This window comes from Plecotus auritus (assembly GCF_963455305.1).
Source record: "Plecotus auritus genome assembly, chromosome: 2".
Lineage (NCBI taxonomy): Eukaryota > Metazoa > Chordata > Mammalia > Chiroptera > Vespertilionidae > Plecotus > Plecotus auritus.
This window is the reverse complement of record NC_137771.1, coordinates 85,817,382-85,838,636: the sequence shown is the minus strand read 5'-3', so window position 1 is coordinate 85,838,636 and position 21,255 is coordinate 85,817,382. Positions and strand designations below refer to the sequence as shown.

Genomic DNA, 21,255 nt, shown 5'->3' with positions numbered 1-21,255 from the left:
ACATTGAACACAGGGTCACTGAGAGAAGCTGTGCCCACTCTGTCTTAGCGGACTCCCAGTAAAGATGGAAACAGGAATGTGATTGGGATGTTCATTTGTAATTTGTACTCTCGGTGTGGAAGTGGGTCATCAGCTCAGCAAAGAGAGTCTAAGAATACACAGTAAGGTCACCACAATATCTGAAGTCTGAGCTAGCATCTCTTCAGGAATTAAAACCCGTGTGGACACATGATGAACGTGTTTAATATTCTTCCACGTGGCCAGGTATGAAGCTCCCCTGGCCGACCTGGATGAGCTGTTTCATGCTAGCTTGGCAGGCAGCTCCAGGCGTCATGCATATGTCGAGCTCTCTGCAGTCTGCGCTGCTCTCCCCGCCAGCTGCCTTTTCTCTGAGACTCTGCCAGGAGGAGTGTGTTTAAGTCATCGTTGGTTACTATTGAGTCTGAGAGACACAGTCTCTCCCCTCAGCACACTTGATCCACTGTGATGGACAGTTTCCGAGAAGGCAGTCAGGTTCCTTGTTTCTGTCCAGCTCATGGTTGTTCAGAGGCTCCCAATTTCCTTCTGGGAAGTTGAGTGTAGGAGTCCAGCGGGCATGTGAACCAGCAAGTGTTTTCCAGGAGAAGCCTTATATATAGACTCCAGGCATATAGAATCCGGGTTTCATTTTCTAAAAAGTATGAAATGCTGATGGTACAAAATAAAAATCAAACAGGACACAGGGAAGGCGTAAGTCTCCCTCAGCCCACTGATCCCCTGTTCCCCTCCCCAGAAGCAACTGCTGTTACTAACATTTTGTGTCCTTCCAAACAGTCTACACAAATAAGAGGAGCTTTGATTTTTGAAATTCATTTTTATATGTTCAGCTGAAGTGGTTCATAAGATGCCTTTTCAAACAACTCTCCACCGTAACATAACTTTGGAACACACACAACACACACACTCACACGGACATACACGTGTGCACACACAGCCATTCTCTTAGCCATAAACCAGAGGGGAAATGATGCAACAGAGAGTGACTGGATATATTCCAGTGAGCTGCAGTGGTTAGTGGGTTCTCAGATGGTTCCAGAAAGCTTTTTATACAGAAATAGCTCAGTGAGAACACTCCAGCCTACCCAGCCCTCAGAACCAATCCCAGGAACTTGCCTTTGTGCAATCTTCCCCGTGAAGCTCAAGTCTAAACACATCAGAGCTTGGCAGGCCACATGGTTACCTTAGCCGACAGACAAAATACTCTGGTTCCTCAGACTTCGCTGGCTTTTCCCCTCTGAGCCAGTGGAGTCTTTTGGTAGACTGCACCTGCTCCTCCTCCACCCCAAACAACATGCAGAAACGGAAAGCCCCCAAGTTTCTCTTAGTCATGCAGTTAACTAAAAACCCAACTTTCAGACTCTAAAGAAGCGGGAAAACCCAGTAAGTATAAAGCTAAGATACATATATACATATTTGGCAGAAATAAGAAATTTCATCCTATCTATGAGGCTGTTCTGAAACTAAGTGGGTGCATAGTGTTTTGCAAATTAGGAAGGTCTGTTTATCTTCAGAATAGAGGTGGCTGATGGGAGTGATACTGAGTAACTTGATAAGTTGTTGGTCTAGAGACTTTTTTCATAATTGAAATGTGAATGAGGACTAGCATTTACCTAAGTACTGACACAGAATAAAAGCTGTCATATTTATTTGTAAAATCAGCCAATTTACAGGAACCTGACTTAAAAAAAAAATCGCTCATCAGAAGCCAACATTGTAATATAGGAGCCACAATGAAACCAGTAGAAAAGGAGCATTTCCATTGAACAGCAGATGTACTGGGGAGTGTGGGCTTCACTCCTGGTTCAGGAGTAAGTATGGTTTTGGGGACCCTGGAAAGATCACACTCCAAGAAAATATTGCCTAACCTGGCTAGTGAGTTGCCTGAAAATCCTTTCTGGTTGAGAAAGCCTTTAATTTCTCAATAACAGATAAAGTGTAATAAGCAAAACCCCCTGAAAAGAACAGCAATAATAATAGAGGCCCAGTGCATGAAATTCATGCATGGGTAAGGTCCCTAGGCCTGGCCGGCAATCAGGGCCAATCTGTGGGGCGACCGGTCGGGGGTCGGGGGTGAACTGGCACCTGCCTTGGCTGGCCTGGTGCTGCCCTCTTGCTGGCCCTGCCCCCCCACCCCCCCGCCGCCTCTGGTCACTTCCCTCTGTGGGGCGACTGGCAGGGCGATCAGGGGCCCCCACTGACACCCGCCTTGGCTGGCCTGGGGCCTGTGGGCTGGGTGCAGAACTTGTTAGGAAGGCAAATTCTCAGGCTTTTCCCTGGACACAGCAGATCAGAAACGCTGGGGCTGAGGCCCAAGCATCTGTGAATTAATAAGTCCTTCAGGCAATTTGATGCATGCTCACGTTTGAGAATCACTGGTCTATATACCAATCATGTCATCCTGTCCCTACTTTGCTAGTAATGGGTTTAGGAACCCAGTCCTAGGCCAATCAGCACACAGCATCCCTGATGTGCTATTAGTTCGGGGCGCAGGGAGTGGCTCTCTCTGTCCTGCTGGCAGCTACTCTGACTCTGGAAGAGCCTTAAGATGCAGCTGACACTGAGGATGGAAGGCAAAGTTGCAGAAAGAACCTGTGTTCCTGACATCAGGGTTCAATCAGTCTGTCCCACCTTTGAACTTCTGATTACGTGGGTCAATAAGTTTCCTAAATGGTTAAACCCCTTGCGTTGGCTTTTCGGTCACTTGCAGCTGACAGCACACTACCAGGTGGGGTTAGCGTGATTACCTGTATTTGACATAGGAGAGGGTGGTCGTTCACAGTGGTTCAGCAGCAGAGCTAGGATTGGAACCCAGGTCTCTGTTGTCAAGGCCCGCCTTCAAAACAAAGCCATAAAAGGGCCAGGTGCGCCCCTTTCCTGGGAGCGGAGGGTTTTCTATGTATTTTTGGCGGGTTAGGGTACTGAGACTACAGGAAGGCAGTGGGCATTTGACAGAGGAAGGATACCAAGGAATGAGAAAAAGGTTCAGAGAGAGGAGGGAGGATGTGTACAAGACAGATAATTCCTGCTGAATTCTATTCAGGACTGGTCTATGCTCTGGTATTTCTTATGTCCTTAAATTGAATGATGTCCTTTCTCCTCTCTTTTCCCCCAAACAGATGGACATATGATGTTGTTTTGCAAGAACAACACTGGATGAGTGTAAAGCTAGTGTTTTTTTGAGGAGTAGGCTTCTTAGTCCAAGTAGTTCTATAAACTGCATCCACCCACACCAACTCCAAAGACACTCTGTAATTACAAAAGGAATAGTCTGGAAGATTCCACTTGTCAAGCAGCTAAAATGTAGCAGCAGCAGACCTTGCACAAGAGACAGATGCACAGCATGAATTCAGGATTTTTCTAACCCTGGGGATCCCTAGGCTCTGGAGCCCCTCAGTGGATGCCAACATTTGAGGGGGCTCTTGCCTCTGTTCCCCTGCACCACTGTCTCCATGGCAGGTCTGTTTCATCCTCTCCCACCACAATCCTGCCTCCTCTGTTCCCCCTCCCAGGGTGATGTGGCTGATTTTAACCTGTAGTCTGAAGCCCAGTGCAGGGCAGTCCTGAGGTGGCTCTGGCTAAAGGACACTTTCAGGGAAAATGCAAAACAAGGCTTCAAACAAGGTGATAACTCTTCTCTCCAACACTCACCCAGAGTTTAAAGTAAGGGCAGGTTACCCCCTCCAACAATTCTGATGAAGGACTTTCTCCTCTTTGAAACAGACTGCTCTGGGAAACTGATAAGCATTTATTAAGTCTTTGCTCTGTGCAGGGCATTATTTAAGCCCTGGGAAAGGACACCGTTAGGGGACAACCCTTCCAACAATGCTTAGAAACAACTGTAAAACAGCAAGTCAATAAGTAGACAATGACACACATAATAAGATGAGCGAACACAAAATTGTTTCTAGGTACTGGGTGTTTACACTAACTTAATCCTCATGTTGACATAGGTATTGTTTTCATCCCCATTTTACGGATGAGGAAACGGAGGCACTGAGAGGTTAAGTCATTTGCCCAAGGTCACACAGGATTCCAACCAAGGCAGCCTCGCTCTGGTGGCCACGCTCCTAACCAGCCACAGCATACTAACAGGGAGGGACACAGAGAAGATGGGGTTGATAGACAGCTTTCTGGGGGAGTTAAGTTTTAATTTTTAATCCTCACCCAAGGATATTTGTGTGTGTGTGTTTAATTGATTTGAGAGAGAGGAAAGGAGAGGGGAGAGAAAAACATCGATGTGAGAGAAACATCCTGCACGAGTGCTGATCAGGTTGAACCCATAACCTGGGTATGTGTCCTGACAGGGATTTGAACCTGCGAACTTTTGGGTTTATGGGAGGACGCTCCAAACAAATGAGCCACACCAGCCACGGCAGGAATTCTTTTGATAAATTACGAGGAGTCAGGGAAATGTTGAGGGTGAATGAGAATGAGTTAGATTAACTAATTATATTATTTTTAATGACTGCAATGAGCATTCTTTAATGGGAGGCCTTTTCCATAAATGCTTAAATTTTATCATTCCACTAGAGGCCCAGGGCACAAAATTCGTGCATGGGTAGGGTCCCTAGTGGCTGCTGGCTGCCGCCTCCCCCTGGTGGTCAGTGCACATCATAGCGAGTGATTGAACTCCTGGTTGGTCAAACTCCCGAGGGGACACTTTGCATATTAGGCTTTTATTTATATAGATAAGTACCTGCTATTGGGGCCCTGCTTGCTCTGAGTTCCAAGATTGAAGTGCTTTAGAACAAGAGTTCTGGATCTGGAAAGGACGATAAAATCACCTGGTTCACCTCCTTATTTTATAGACAAGGAAACCTACGCTCAAAGAGCTTCTGTGGTGCCCAGACCAGCACACCCCAGACTCTAGGGCCTTTCCTCCCCCACCGCCCCTTAGGTGACCTCCTGAATGCAGCAGCCTGAGTTGGACTGGGCCTGGGATGAGAGGAGAACAGTTGGACAAGTGTTTCTCAGATACTACTGGAGGTCTAAGATAGTCACAGTTGGGGGATTCTGAGGCACACCCGGCTTACCTATGTTGGCTGGGTCGGCCCAGAGTTAGGGACATGGAGAGGGACTCAGCAAGGTCCTGTCAGAGGGCTTCTGTGGAGTGGACTGCTCTGGGCTCTCTGGATGGCTAACCTCTGGGCCTTCCTGCCTGTTACAGCACCCCCTAGAGTCCCCACGCTGACTCACTCCCTAGAAGAGGTCCTGTGGTCAGGATGGGTGGCTCTGCCTGCCTTGACTGCCATAAGCACAATACTGGCCACTGTGTTAGATTAAAAAAAAAGATAGGTTTCCGGTTTTGGCTAACCTATATTACTTTTAATGACTGCAATGAGCCCTTTTTAATGGGAGGCCTTTTTCATAAGAGCGATAGAAACATCAATGAGAGAGAAACATAATCAATCAGCTGCCTCATGCACACACACACACACCTTTCCCCTGCTCCCCCCTGGGAATCAAGTCCATAACCTGGGCATGTGCCCTGACCAGGAATTGAACCAGTGACCTCTTGGTCAACTGCTGAGCCATACTGGCTGGGCTCAACATCAATCTTTTTACATAAAGACTTCCAAATAAATATGAACATTCACAATCATCTGGAATTTATATGAGGGCTGGCGGGGTCCAGCACTTGAGAGCTCATGCTGATTTCCTGTAGGCTATCTTATTCCCCCATACCTACTACGGAGTTCGAAGGGTTATGTTCTTTTGCTGAAATCCTGCATCTTTCCCTGGACATGTGTCTGTCTGGGTACTCTGGAGTGGTTGCTAAGGAGCATACCAAGGGAAATTTAGTTGTTTGGGTGGTAATATAAGCCATACTACTAGTAGCTACTAGTAAATATTCCCCTTTGCTACCTATCTTGCTCTAGGTAACCTTATGACCTAGTCCTGGCCCAAGACATAAGAGGATTTCCGTGGGAGGGGAACAGCATTCTCCCTGATTAAAAGGAGACATCTGAAAAGAGCTCTTTTTGCTTCGGATGCTGCCATGCGAGGACGTGCTGCCTGGAGCTGTGGTAGCAATATCGTGATTAGGTTGGTGACCAAGGCTGGAGCTGAAAGCTAACAAATAGAGGAAGGTAAAATGCAAAAGATGAAAAGAGATAGGTTCTTAAAAGCAATATTGAGCTGCCAACCCAACCCTGAGGATCACTTATTTCTAGACTCAAGCAAGAATTGAAGTCATTGGGCACAAGCACTGTTTGTTTTGTTACTTGCAGTTGAAAGCAGCCAATTGACACAGATGCAATGAAAACATGCACAAGTGCTCGCATGGGTTCAAAGTGTCTTGATCTCTGGCTTCCATCTCTTCCCCACAGTCTTACCACTGAGGTTTTCACAGATAGCAATTCTGGAAGTTTGAGAGAGACAGTGCCTGTTACAGCATTGGCTTGGGTTGCTGTGAGGTTCGTCCAAACCATAAATTACTATAAAATTAAAGAGAAATGGTAAAAAAGTACTTCTATGTTAGGCAGACACCGACTTTCATGTTGGAAGGGACAAGTCACCGCCAAGCAGCTGTCTTTTTTCCTGGGAGAATGGGTGTTGTCCAATCTAAATGGCTGAGGAGGGAAGTTTTGAAAAAACCTCTCAAGACAGTAACTTCAGAAATGACACACTACCCTGAAACGGAGTAGCTTCCTGGACTTTAATATTACACTGACCTGAAACTTCAAAATCATAAGCCACTGATTGGGGTTTACTGAGTACACACACACACACAGGTTAAAGTGAAAAGTTAGGACCCTGTAAAATGCCCAAGTATTTCAACTTCTTATTCCTCAGTGTTGGCCTAAAAACATTTATCTGCGTATCTGTATGTACAAGACAAGCTTAGTGTTCCCTCGCTAAGGGCACAAAGCTCGGACCCGTGAGGTTGACAGTGGCTCTATGACCCCTCTCCCGGTTCCCAGTCTGATCTTTGTGTGAAAACTGCAGTTAAGGTAAGGTAGGATCCCTAGCGGCTGCATGAAGCTCTGCTGTGGAATGCCAAAAGGTTGATTCCAGAGAGAATGCAGCTTCTAGACATGTTATTTGGAAAGAAACCAAAGCCTCAAGGCAGAGGAAACGTTTTTGAGTTGGTCCGCACACCACAGCTGTGAGTGGGATCCAGGTGAGATATGTGGGTAATCTTCTAAAATATCCACGGCACACCATTTTAAACACAGACTGAGTTTGCAAATCATTTAGGGCCTTTGAGAAACTTAACAGCTCACCCTCAAATCTACTTAGTTTATTTGACTCTAATTTTGGTAAAAGAGTTCTGGTTAGAGAAAATGAAATGTATTTAAAATTAATTTCCAGGCTATTTGCCAATTTATCTGCCTTGCTAAGGTGTTCCTCCTGAGTAGATGTTTATTACTCCAAACATCAGCCAGGGCAGGCTGAAGAGCTGACTCTCCAGGGGTGGGACATTTGTTCACGGGTCCTCAGGGAAGAAGCCTTCGAGGAATGGATCAGTCTAGGGACCCCTGTGCTGGCTGCTAGTTTGCTTTGGATACTTCCTTCTAGGCTTTTTCAAAGTGGAACTCTAACTGTGAGGTTGCAGGGCACCTGCTGGCTGTGTCCGGCTCTCCATACTTAAGTTGGACTGAGAACTGGGCCCGCTTGGAGAAAAGGGAGCAGTAAGAGGTACAGAGAAGTGATGGCGTTGTTTTTCTTCTTCCTGAACTCTGATCACGTACGTCAAAAAAGCATTGCCTTTTTGCTCAAGCTGGTTCAATTTAGGTTCTATCATTTGCAACCTGAATCCTCAGCTGTTTTTAAAAACTTGTGTATATACCCCACATCCCCTCAAACAAGTAAAGTATTTTCCATGAACATGCTAAAAGAATTTTGAAAAATAAAAAATTATTTTGTAAATCAAATATTTACTTTCAAATTTGTTTTATGCAAATTCAAATTTTTATGTACTGGGTTTTCTTATAATACTTCAGTGTTATCATATACAATGGGAGAGAATAACAATTGAAATACAGTGTAGGCGAAATTCTAGTGTTCAGATTCAATTTGAACAAATAGAAAAGTGTGTTAGTCACACAGAGAGAATTAAATATTTTATTTTAGATGATAAAAATGTTATACCCACTCTAATATATCATAAAGGATAACTGAATATTTGCATAAGTAATAAAAGGGTTAAGAAATTATTTGGGTTATAATCAGAGGAACATAATAAGCATAAATCTGTAGAAAGGTATTTTCCAAATAAATTCCAATAAAAGGCTAAACATTCTCAAACATTTTATATATATTATTTCTGATTAACATGTTTTTGCTGTAGTGTCAGAAAAATCACAAGAAATTTGGTAAATGTATAAGTCATTTTTCTATGAGTTCTCTAGTGCCATCTGTATATCTGTTCAGAAATGAGGCCAGAATTCTCAGAACATAGCACATTAGGGTAGGGCAGTGGTCGGCAAACTCATTAGTCAACAGAGCCAAATATCAACAGTACAACAGTTGAAATTTCTTTTGAGAGCCAAATTTTTTAAACTTAAACTTCTTCTAATGCCACTTCTTCAAAATAGACTCGCCCAGGCTGTGGTATTTTGTGGAAGAGCCACACTCAAGGGGCCAAAGAGCCGCATGTGGCTCGCGAGCCACAGTTTGCCAACCACTGGGGTAGGGGAAGAGAAACATTAAGGTGAGGGGAGAGGAATGCCGGATGATGACACAGTTAACAAGCGGTGAGGCTCGAGGAGACCAGAACGAAGTGGGACCATGTCACTGAGTGGGGCTGCGAAGGGAAAGCAGAGCTGAGGCCACGAAAGTCCAGTCAGGATCATGTTTACAGTGGCTCAGGGTTTTGGTTTTTAATGTGTTCAGAGACAAATTCCATCAAGATATGTGGTTTTCCGTCATCAAGCCTTTCTTCTTGAATTTGTGACTTCTCAACTGAGGCACTTGGCATACTTAAGGGAAAAAATGAATACATTCAGATTCAGTTTTGTCAGATATTAAGCTAGAAAATTAAAATTCGTGTTTCCTATAAGAACTGCACACACAAATAGGTTTTGCTTATTAATGGGGCAGGTAAGAAGAGGAAGTGGAGTTTAGCTCTTTCAAAAAGATAAAGGGAGAGGAGACAGTAGGAATGCAGAGGAGCCCTTAGGAATGGAGCAATTAATACAAGGAAACAGTTTCCATCTGTGATGTTCTGCTTCAGGCATCTGTACCTTAGGCACCTGTGCTTGAGAGGTATGCTTCAGGATCTACCTGTGGTTAATTTCCCGAGGGCTAGACACAGATTTTTCTGAAGCATTGCCAGGCATCTGCCCCCTTCTGAGTGCGAATGCTTCATTTCCTAAAGTGATCTGAATCCTGCCAAGCCAAGCGGGCTCAGGAAGTTGTTGCATGGTTGTCCCGTCATGGCATGCTTCCACGGTTCTGAATATGAGCCAGCAGTGGGAAGGGGACACTTGTATTTTTGGCTCATATGCTTTTCAAGTAGAATACACTTGACTAAATAAAGGGAACATCATCCCGCACCCTCCGAACCTTCACATCAGCACACAATCCCTCCATCAAAAGGAGAGCTCATTGTTCCCAAAGCGGAGGGGTAAAAGAGGCTGCTCTGCACTGCATAGGACTCTACAGCAAAATCAACGGCCCGAATTAAGTGACGGGCTGACGCAGCCCACTATCAGCAGTAGGAATGTCATTTGGACCAGCGGTCGCCAACCGGTGGTCCGCAGATCACTGGTGGTCCATGAGGTCCGAAAGGCTGGCGACCGCTGATTTGGACTACTTTTGGCAGGTGAAAGAATGTCACCCCACTGAATATTACCTTAAAATATTTTATCAGAATATAAGGCCACTTCACTGTTTTCAACCTGCACAAGTTAATGTTTGCGTTGAAACATAATTACCTATAATATTTTCTCCCTTGGGTGCTCTTTATTTGAGGAGTGTCTGTACTCCAAGCCTTTTCTCTAAGCTCTATGAACCAAAGTTATGAAGTAGCTGCAAATGTGGTCTTAATGGGATGTCATTTCCTTGAGTCTTTACTACTTAAGGCAATTGCTAAATGTGCACCATTTTCTGGGGATCCTTCTCTGAAAGGGAATATACTGATAAAATATTTTATGAAGCAGTTAAGATCGTTTTAAACCTAGTTGAAAAGATTAAGTTGTTATTCACTTTGAAATGCAAAAGTACTTGATTGATTTTCAGATTTATTTGGAATTCAGAATTTTTGTGCTACACAAATGTTTTTTTTAAAAAAAGGCAATGGCTTACACTTTCTGAAGTTTAGAAATGCCATCCACAGGACAACAGGTGACTTTTTTTTACCAGTCTGGTTGAAACAATGATAGTGGGTATTCATTCTACCAGTTTGGTCAGGTGGTCTCAACATGGTTTCTCCACTGTACCAGATTACGTACGTCTGCCTGTGGAGGTCAGTAAAGGTCCTACCAATGTCATCTGTTCTAAAATGCTCATTTTCTCCTACCTGCCAGTCATTCCAATAAGATGCCTTTGGGAAGGTTCTTTCTCAAAATAACCCATTTTATCTAGGAATTTATTTTAAATATAGAGGTAAGGTAGATATGAGAATATTTTTAATAACCAAAGAAATCAACCTAAATTCAGATATCTGGCATGACAGTTTTCTAATTTTGAAAGCCTATGATCTTAGCTTGTAACGGGTTATTCCTGAAAGTGCATACACTCTCTAAATATCCAGATGCTGCCACAGGCTGCCTCCTTTGTATAAAAAGCAGAAGACGAGAAGGAAGCAGACCCCATCCCACAAACTGAAGTAGACGTCCAGGCTGAGAATCAGCAAGTTTTCTAGGCAGGCACAAGTGGAGTATGACCATAGCTCTCCAATCAGGAGGGAGGGTAAGAAGGGCCCAGTGAGAGAGAGGGAGGGAGAGAAACCCACAAGTACAAGAGTCCCCATTACAATTACAACACCTCACAAGATTTTCTAGTCAGAAGGCACATAAAAATACCAGTAACAGTAAGTTACTGAGACAATGGAAATAAAGAAAAAACCCTCGTTTGGATGTAAAGTACAGCTGTTTCATTAGGGATGCTGATGCTAAGGTCAGGGCAGGTGAAGCGGATAAGGTGCTCTTGGTTTACTTTCAGTGATTCTTCAGCACTCAGTAAAGCCAACGTGCCTTTTAAACGGAGACCCCAAGTCCTCTGTGTGACAAAAGATTTACAATGATAGTTACACAAATATTTACTGTTGCTATGTCTCACAGGTTAGGCCGAGTTCACCGATCCAGCTGAGTGGAGTCTTCCGTGTTTTGTCCACTGCCACTCAGCATTATAAAGTCAACCAAACAGAAACGAGTAAAGGAGCAATTATGAAATTCCTGACTTCTTTGCCTTGATTATAGGTCCATAATTTGCATAAAATAAGTAATATGCTTTAAGTAAAAATCGGCATTAAAAGTTGAAACGAGGGGGTAGGAGAGCACAACAATCTGATATTCTCAAGGCAAAACAATAGAGATTTCTTTAAATATACACTTTATTATATCCATAGGCGATAAAATCCCAGAGCTACTGTTAGGCATGTAAATACAGACCCTGTAAGAAAAAATAATTAAGCACAGTATTAGTTATTTTAATAGTGACTTGAGGGAACATCTCTTTATTAAGAAAACATATCCACCTATCTACCAAGGGGGAAAAACATACTAAGAAACTTCTTCACTGACGTGCCACATTCCACGAGACACCTGCCCATAAAAAACCCCCACACCTTGAAATCATCTTCTTCCAAGTACAAATGTATCCAATAATCTAGAGAACTTTCAATAGGAGTTTAGAATCATAAAGTCTGTGGTCACAGCATACGTAGATGTACTGGAAGGGACACAGACTTAGTTTTATGAGCAAAATGTCACTTCTTAATACTATTGTAGCTTTAAAATATTGATGAACCCAACATACTAAATTTGAGTTAAAATAATGGCTAATTTTTTTGTACATGAAGCTTTATTCCCTGTTTTGTCTCAAAAATTGCAAGTAACTCCTTATGAGGAAGGTCACCAATAGAAGCAGAAAGATCACAACTTAAAAGCTTTTCGTTCTATCTGTCCAATATTCCGTCTTGAATTCCACTTAAAATTTTTTAAATAACTGTAATTTAATGGTAGTATCATATCAGATTTAAGATTCCATTGACTGCAAAGTACATCATTTTATTTACTTCTAAGAAAAAACTGCCAATTGTAATATGATACTATCAGAAATTATAAGAAGCTTGCCAAATTCAAAGATATTAAAATATGAAAAAATGTGTTAGAATCAATGAAATGCAATATCTATCCAACTTATTTTATAAAATTTATTTATTTTATTTTCAGCTTGTTTCAATTACCTAGATATAAAACAGCTTACCTGCTAAATATTTAATATTATCAAGCTTATGCGACTCGAGCATGGTTTTGAGGCCAGCAACCTCAGTGTCTATCTTCCTGTCTGTCTGGGTGACGGCCCGATCTTGCTGGGCATGCTTTTAAAACAAAGAGATTCGCAGCATTATACCACTTGGGATATACCGTCCCCTCTGCTGTCAGTCCTGAGAGTTCCTGCCCACCAAGGTGCAGTCAGGGGAACAGGGGTAAGATTAAGGAGACTTGGGCTTTAGTCTTAGTTCTACTATCCTCATGCTATGTTGCGTTGGTCAGGGCCTTTAATATACTTAGGTCTGTTTCTTTCTGCTTGAAAAAAGGAAAAAAAAAAAATACCATTAGTCCTGCCTCCACACAGGCTATTTAGAGAATCCAGTGTGATAATCTACGTAAAAAAGCTTTTGTACGTTATAATTGCTCTGCAAGTAATGTTAACATTATGAAGCCAGTCTGTTCTTTATGGCAATAAATATGTTCCACCCTTCTGAGTTCCCCTTAATGAAAAGCATACAAAAATGCTTTAAAAAAATGAAAAGAATCTTGGATAATTTAAAAGCAACAGTACTTACTTTGACACTTTTTCTATTCACATTTTTTAAAGTTTTCTTCTTTTATAGTTCAAATTCCAAGTGTTTTATTATTATGAGGCTTGGCTATACCAAAGGCCTATTTGTGTGTGTGTTTTTTTTTTCTCAAATATAACAGTCAAACTAGATACATAATTACCCCCAAAGGATGGTGAGTTTGGCTGATGTTATAAAGGGGTTGTCATACTTCACTAATGCATCAAAGCACTAGAAATGCTTTACTAAAAATCCTAGGGCAGGAAAGTAGTGCCCTATGGCTAACAATTCAGGTAACAAATAAAAAAACAAGAGCCTGGATGAACAAAAAAGTATTCCAGAGGAATATTCCAATATTCTCTCATGGAAGTCTCCTGCGGGTTGAGGTCCCAAGTAATATAGGATGGAAAAGAAGTAAACGCATGCCATAAATTAAAAATATAATTTAAAAATCCATTCCTTATTATTCTTAAATCACTGAGATTTAAACTTTTATTATGATAATCAAGTATTTGGTTAAGTGCAAAAAAATCCTACGATACTCCACTTCCAGGTATATGCTAAAAAAAATTGAAAACAGGGACCCCAGAAGATATTTGTATCCCCATGTTCATAGCGGCATCATTCACAACAGCCACCAGAGGAAGCAACCCAACTGTCCAGAGACAGGATAATCAAATGTGGTGTATCCACCTAATTACTGTTCAACTGTAAAAAGGACATTCTGACACATTCTACAATATGGATGATGCTAGAGGACATTATGCTAAATGAAAACAAGCCAGTCACAAAAGGACAAATACCGTATAATCCCACTTATATGCGGTACCTACATTAGTCAAATTCATAGACAGAAAGTAGATAGTGGTAGTCAGGGGCTGGGGGGCAGTTATTGTTTAATGGGGAGAATTTCAGTTTTTCAAGATGAAAAGAGTTCTGTATATGGATGGTAGTGATAGTTGCATAATAATGTGAACGTACTTAATGACATCCACTTAAAAATGGTTAACATGGCCCTAACCAGTTTGGCTCAGTGGATAGAGCGCCTGCGGACTTAAGGGTCCCAGGTTCGATTCCGGTCAAGGGCATATGCCTTGGTTGCGGGCACATACCCAGTAGGGAGTGTGCAGGAGGCAGCTCAGCTGATCAATGTTTCTCTCTCTTGATGTTTCTAATTCTCTATCCCTCTCCCTTCCTCTCTGTAAAAAACCAGTAAAATATATTTTAAAAAAATGGTTAAAATGGTACTGTTTATGTGTATTTTACCACAATTTAAAAAATCCTATGATACTAAACCTGCACATAGTTTTCTATAACACATCACTACAAATAGCAGTAACCATGCACAGGATGAAGGAGAGATGAATAAAATGACCAAGAAAAGTCGGTCTCATTTCTTACCAATGCCACCATTTCTGTCCTCATTTCCAGCAGCTTCCTTTCGTTTAATGAATACTGAAACAAACATATCACATAGGTCAGATTCTGATTTATTTCTTTCTCTCTCCTCCTCCTCCACTAGTGTCTCAAATATTCTGGTCTCACTACTTCCAAGAATATGTAACACTAGAAACTGCCTCCAGCTGTAAGAAGCCTACGTGACCCTTTCTTTCCTTTAGATCTATTTTTTGAGGTTTCTTATTTATATTCACTCATCACTCCGGTATCTGGACTCCCTTTTGTCAGCCTTCACCTTTCTCTCTCTGTTTTTCTCTTTTCATTTCTTAGCTGTGGTGTCTCTAGGTCCCTCCCACTCCCATACCGGCACTCTAGGGACCAATTTAGATGGATGCGGAGTCATACGCTTTTTGGCTCTGACAGGAGAGAGTTGAAAAAGTGGGGAATAATTCCAATAAAAATTGCCCCTGGGACTACAATAGCATTGCTTGTAAATAAAAAATAAATAAATAAATAAATAAATAAATAAAATAAAATAAAAAAGAAGGCAGAAGAAGAAGAAGAAGAAAAAGCCCCTAAACCCCAAACTATGGACTAGTCATAGTACCAAAGAATGCTCATCTCTGTCTTTAAATGCCTGGGCTTCAGACCAGGAGAGAGCTATGCATCTGATCACCACCAGAAGGCAGGGGGGACTGGATTTTCTTTATACTTTTAAATTCTGGCCTTCAGTAAGTCAATATTGATTCAGCCACAAGAGAAAAGAAAAGCCTACATATCTTGATATTGCCATGATTTTTAAAGTAAGTCCCATCTTTCTGTATCCTAAAACAGTTTACTTGCCATACTACATTTGAAACTGGCTGTAAATATCACCCCAGTTAATGTTATTGGCACAATATTACAACTTTATTAAACAAGGGAATGAGAGGGTCAAACAACTCATCTTCATCATGTTAAATACATACTAGCTGCATAATATTACATTATTGTCCTGCACTTCAGAGTAATCTAAGTTTAGGATTACCAAGAACAACTTCTCAGCTAGGTCAGTAAATCATATAAACTCACAGGCTTTAATCCAGGCTCACATCCCATATTTCCCAGTCTTCTAGGTATATTTCTTCCCAGCTTGGTTAACAACAGGCATCTTCTTAAATCAAGTGAATTCAGCCCTGGCCGGGTAGATCAGTTGGTTAGAGCACTGTCCCCATATGCCAAGGTTGCGGGTGTGATCCCCAGTCAGGGCATTTACAAGAATCAATCAATGTAGGCATAAATAAGTGGAACAACAAATCTATGTTTCTCCCCTCCCTCTAAAATAAATAAACAAACAAACAAAATTTTTAACAAAGTGAATTCAGAAAATTTGTTAAGTACACAAACAATAAGACAAAGATAGACAAAAGAGTTTCTCCTCTTCCAGATATAGTCATATGCTAGTGATCGCTAAATATTTTAGTGTTACTAATTGATTTAATCTTCATGGTTGAAAAACGTTTTAAGACTAGAAAGACAGGTAACAGGAACAGAATAATAATTATTTGGTATAAGAAAGTTTAGCTTAACTATTGAATCCATATCCAGTTCCAAAATATAGTGAAATACTTGTTTGTGTTTCAATGTTAGTTTCATTTATCAGTGTAACATATTTTAGTTGAAAGCAAATTGTGAAAAATGAGAATACAACAAACAATTGTGAGTACTCGGTTTCTGCATGTGTATCCAATTCTATGTTAGTGAAAAATGCTTTATATGCCCTTTCTCATTATGCCAAGAATAAAAAAGGTATCTCCCAAATGTTATTAAATCCAAATAAAGACTGAATAAGAAGATAGATGGGTTAAAAATCAGAGGCAACCCAACACATAAAGATTAAAATATACAACTTATTGCCCCCATGTTCATAGCAGCATTTACAATACCAAGGTATGGAAGCAACCTAAGAGCCCACTGATGGGTGAATGGATAAAGAAAATTTGAGGTATATAGTATATATCTCAAATGAAATATTCTGTCATAAAAAAGAAAAAATATTGCCATTGCAACAACATGGATGAACCTTGGGAGCATTATGCTAAGTGAACTAAGTCAGACAGAGAAACAAATCCTGTACAATCTCACACGTGGATTCTGGAAAACACAAGAAACCTTGGGAGCTCAGAGATACTGAGAACAGATTAATGGTGGCCAGAGGCGAGGGATGGAGGGTGAGCAAAATGGGTGGAGTCAAAAGGTACAAATTTGCAGTTAAAAAATGAGTCCTGGGGATGTAATACACCACATGGCAACTGGAGTTAATAATACTGTGCTGTACATTAGAAAGTTGCTATGAGAATAAATCTGAAAAGTTCTTATAACAAGAAAAAATTTCTTAACTATGTAATATGGTGATGGATATTAACTAGACTTACTGTGTTGATCATTTTGCAATATATACAAATATCAAATCATTATGTTGTACACCTGAAACTAATATATGTCAATTACACCTCAGTTAAAAAAAGATTACTGCGAAAGCTCTGAGGGAAAAAATATCGTATTTATATGCATTATCTTTGAAAAAGCGAGGGCAACAGAGCTTATTTCCAGTTTTCTTAGTTTATCTTTTTGGTATCAAATGTGCAGCACTAACTTTCCTAATTAAAAGTTTCAATTTAACATAACTTACTCATTTAGAATTTGCATTTCAAAATAATACAGTAAAATCATTATAATTTCTCTAAGAAAAAGACAAGAGGAAAATATTCTTTAAATCTTGAATTATGGTATAAAATTTAATATCATTTACTATCAAGTCAAGATTGAGTTTAATTTCTTTATTAATATTTAAGTGATACATAATTTAGTATCTCTGAAACAAAAAGGGATTCAAACTTATTTGACCAATATTTTTATTTTAAAGTTTTTTTGTGTGGTTGTTGTTTTGTTTTTTAGAGAGAGGAAGGAAGAAAGAGAGAGAGAGAGCAAGAGAAAGAAACATTGACTGGTTGCCTCCCATACGCTCCCTGACCAGGGATCAAACCTGCAACCTAGGTATGTGCCCTGACCCAGAGTCAAATCACCACCTCTTTTGTGTATGGGACGATGCTCCAACCAACTGAGTAAGCCACATCGGCCAGGGCAACATTTTAATTTTAATGTTACTTATGAAAGCATCAAATATAAGCCCTAATCCAAAATATAATTAAAATAAAGAAAAAAACTGTGTCTTAATAATGATATGTAGGTAAATATTTAATAGTACTTGTGAACTGTGTATAAACTTAGACTTGACCAAGCATTTCATCCTGCAAAGAATTTAATTAATACTCTATTTTTAATAAGGGAACATACCAATTCTTTTACTCTGCTCTTTTCTAGATTGAAGTCTAATTTGGAGTCTGTTCGGACCTTGACCACTTCATCCTAGTAGAAGGGCAAACAACAAAGAAAAAAATCCAAAGTAAGAAATTCAAACCCACCTAGTGTGTGAAGCCTGTGAAGCTGCCTCCACTCTTCTAGGTAGGGGGTCAGCTCAGGGGCTAACAGAGCTGGGAACCAGTGATTGGGGAGACTCTGGCCAACCCACATCTGGAGTCAGCCCTGCCTTGGGACTTTCCAGTTATATACAGAAATAATTCCCTTTTATGTTTAAGAGTGGGTCACTGTTGTTTTTTTATCTCAAACTTCCCAAGATAATATCCTGTGGAATTTATGATTAAAGCTGTTTCTTCGACAACTTTGGAAAGCAGAGATGAATTCACAGAAGTAAAATATTACATTCTTATTTAAATACAGCCTTCTTTATGACACTCATCAAAATCTTTTCTTCTTTACATTAATGTCGTTGCCATTTTAAAAAATTAAACTGGCACAGTGCTAATCCTTTTAAAATCACATGTAACTCTCTAAAGACATGTGAGAACTCTTCAAAGACAATATAAGGGTTCCACTTGGCTACTTTAGAGAATTTCTTATTTAAAAAGGACTTAATTCCTTCTAGAACACAATTTTCTTAATGAATCTGGTTACACACATCAGTAATTTATTCACTGGCTGTGTTTTTAGCCAAATCTTTCAATGTGTACCTTTGAGGCATATCACACAAACATTTAACATAGAATTAAGTTTTTAAGAACATACAAAGTATTTTTAACATTATATTTATTATTAAGCTTAGGTAATTATAAACAAGCAAGCTAATAGGAATGAGGATCTTACCATTATTTGTTGTTTTAACTGCTGTAGTTCAAGTTTTATTTTCTAAAAACACATTAAAAAGAAACAAATCAACGATATGTTTAGAAGGTTAGAAGAAAAAGAAAACTTGGTAATAAACTAATATTAGAACATGTACTTATGCACAAGGTCTTCCCTCATTCAATGCGAAGTTGCTATATTCAGAATACAACCTTAGCTGAAGAGTCTCCATAGGATGGTGCAATTTTTTTTAACATACACATTTGCCTTCAGAGACCTTGCTTTATTGAATACCTCCTTTAAATTTTTTTTAACTAAATGCCCTTAAACTGCTGACTTGAAGAGTAATTCTGAGAGTTTCAGACTTTATCGTTTTCTAGAAAAAGAAAGCATCTTTGCTAGAAGGTTTCTTGCAAGACTAAGACTAACAAACTGGTAATAAATGAGCTTCCTTTATGGGATTCCGATAGGACTAACAACACAAGGAAGATGCAAAGACAGCATTTATTTAAACACTGATCCCATGTCACACTTTAAGAAACTAAGGGCTATTTTATAGCCGCATTTATTCATAATAACCAAACACTGGAAATAATTCTAATATGCATCATAGTAGAATAATGTGGCATATTCATATGATACCACAGACAATGAAAAAGAATGACCTACTGCTGCAAGACACTGAAGATCCCATCAGTTCAAGTTCTAGAATGGGCAAAACTAGCCAATGGTGACAGAATCCAAGACAGTGGCCACCTCTGGGGTGCTGGTAATGTTCTACTCTGGTACTGCACACTTTGTGATGATTCATTAAGATGTACTCTTACTGAGGAGAAACTAAGATGGTGGCATAGATAAACACCTAAACTGCTGTCTCCCACAATAATTTCAAAACTACAACTAAAAGATAAAACGGACATCATCCAGAACCACAGGAAGGCTGGCTGAGTGGAAATTCTACAACTAGAAGGAAAGAGAAAAGCACACTGAAACTTACAGGAGCTGCGGAAGACAGAGGTACAGGTACGGAGGTGCACATGCGCAGAGAGGGATGGCAACTGAGTACGCGGCTGGCTTTCTCAATCGGGAGGGAGACAAAAGCTCCCGACTGCTCTGAACTACAGTCCGGGTGAGACTCTGGGGACCCAGACTCATACGGGGAGAAACTGGACTGTCTGGCAGCGGGCAGAACTCAAGGGCGGCTTTCTCTCAGAGGTGCTTGCAGTGATTACCTCGGGACACTGAGAACCAGGGGCCTCTTAGGGCAGGGCTGATGGGAAGTCATCGCTGTTTGCTCTGCCCTGAGATCCCGCCCCACGAAGCCAATGCTGTTTGCTCTGCCCTGAGACTCAGCCCCATCCAAACTGAGCACAGAGGCTTTTACATATGAATGGCCTGGTCCTTTGAATTTTAAACTTACCTAACAAACTGCAGCTGAGTCAGTGAGACCCAGAACATCCAAAAGAAGGCCCAAGGCTCCGCAGCAGCTTTCATTGCTTCACAGCTGGGCCTCATCTGGGCACATCCAAAACCCAAAGAAGAGGAATCTGCAGATCTCTCCCTAGCTCCTGCTGGGTGGCTTCAGGCAGAGGCTAAATTGGCACCTCCTTAGAGATCCAAGAGCCAGTGTACCCAGGGATCAGAGTGGGACCATCCAGATTACAACTCCTCAGATCCATAAGGGACACACTCAGGGGGAAGACTCAGTGAGCACCAAAGCCCCACTGAAGCAAGTCTTGTCTCATAAGGGTGTCTCCAGCACAGAAGTTCTCCCATCGTAGACACAGCTGATCCTCATAGCCAACTGGCCTGGAGGTCAATTCCCCCCAGTGATACCAACAACAATCAAGGCTTAACTACAACAAGACTGTGCACACAGCCCACAAAGGGGTGAACCAAGAGTGTCCACCTCAGGTAACTAGGGAGGCTGAGACACTGGGCCCTATAGGACACCTAGCACACAAAGCCACTCCATCAACTCAGGGAAGCAGCCAAAATGTGAAGACAAAGAAACAGGTCACAAATGAAAGAAATGGAGGAAAGCAAACTACTGGATATAGAGTTCAAAACCACGGTTATAAGGTTTTTCAAGAATTTTCTAGAAACTGCTGATAAATTTAGCGAGACCCTTGAGGATATGAAAATGGACCAACTAGAAATTAAGCATACACTGACTGAAATAAAAAATAATATACAGAGATCCAACAGCAGACTAGAGGATAGCAAGAATTAAGTCAAAGATTTGAAATATGAAGAAGCAAAAAACACCCAACTAGAAAAGCAAAAAGAAAAAAGAATCCAAAAATATGAAGATAGTGTAAGGAACCTCTGGGACAACTTCAAGCATACCAACATCTGAATTATGGGGGTGCCAGAAGAAGAGAGAGAGCAAGATACTGAAAACCTATTTGAAGAAATAATGACAGAAAACTTCCCCCACCTGGTGAAAGAAATAGACTTACAAGTCCAGGAAGCACACAGAACCCCAAACAAAAGGAATCCAAAGAGGACCACACCAAGACACATCATAATTAAAATGCCAAGAGCAAAAGACAAAGAGAGAATATTAAAAGCAGCAAGAGAAAAACAGTTAGTTACCTACAAGGGAGCACCCATATGATTGTCAGCTGATTTCTCAACAGAAACTATGCAGGCCAGACGGGAGTGGCAAGAAATATTCAAAG

General features: G+C 40.9%; 1 protein-coding gene across 2 annotated transcripts in view; it reads right to left on the bottom strand.

Annotated features, from left to right (window-relative positions):
* Positions 1-7,906: 7,906 nt before the first annotated feature.
* The window catches only part of MCUR1 (mitochondrial calcium uniporter regulator 1), a 29,021-nt gene continuing 15,672 nt past the window's right edge, over positions 7,907-21,255 (bottom strand). The window contains exons 5-9 of one of the 2 annotated variants that reach the window (XM_080655014.1): positions 18,593-18,634; positions 17,726-17,797; positions 14,393-14,446; positions 12,415-12,529; positions 7,907-11,598 (exon numbers count right to left, since the gene is read on the bottom strand). In XM_080655014.1, coding sequence (XP_080511140.1) covers positions 11,543-11,598; positions 12,415-12,529; positions 14,393-14,446; positions 17,726-17,797; positions 18,593-18,634 — 339 coding nt within the window. In that variant the 3' untranslated portion in view covers positions 7,907-11,542. The remainder of the gene's footprint in view (positions 11,599-12,414; positions 12,530-14,392; positions 14,447-17,725; positions 17,798-18,592; positions 18,635-21,255) is intronic. The other variant, XM_080655013.1, reaches the window with a different exon arrangement.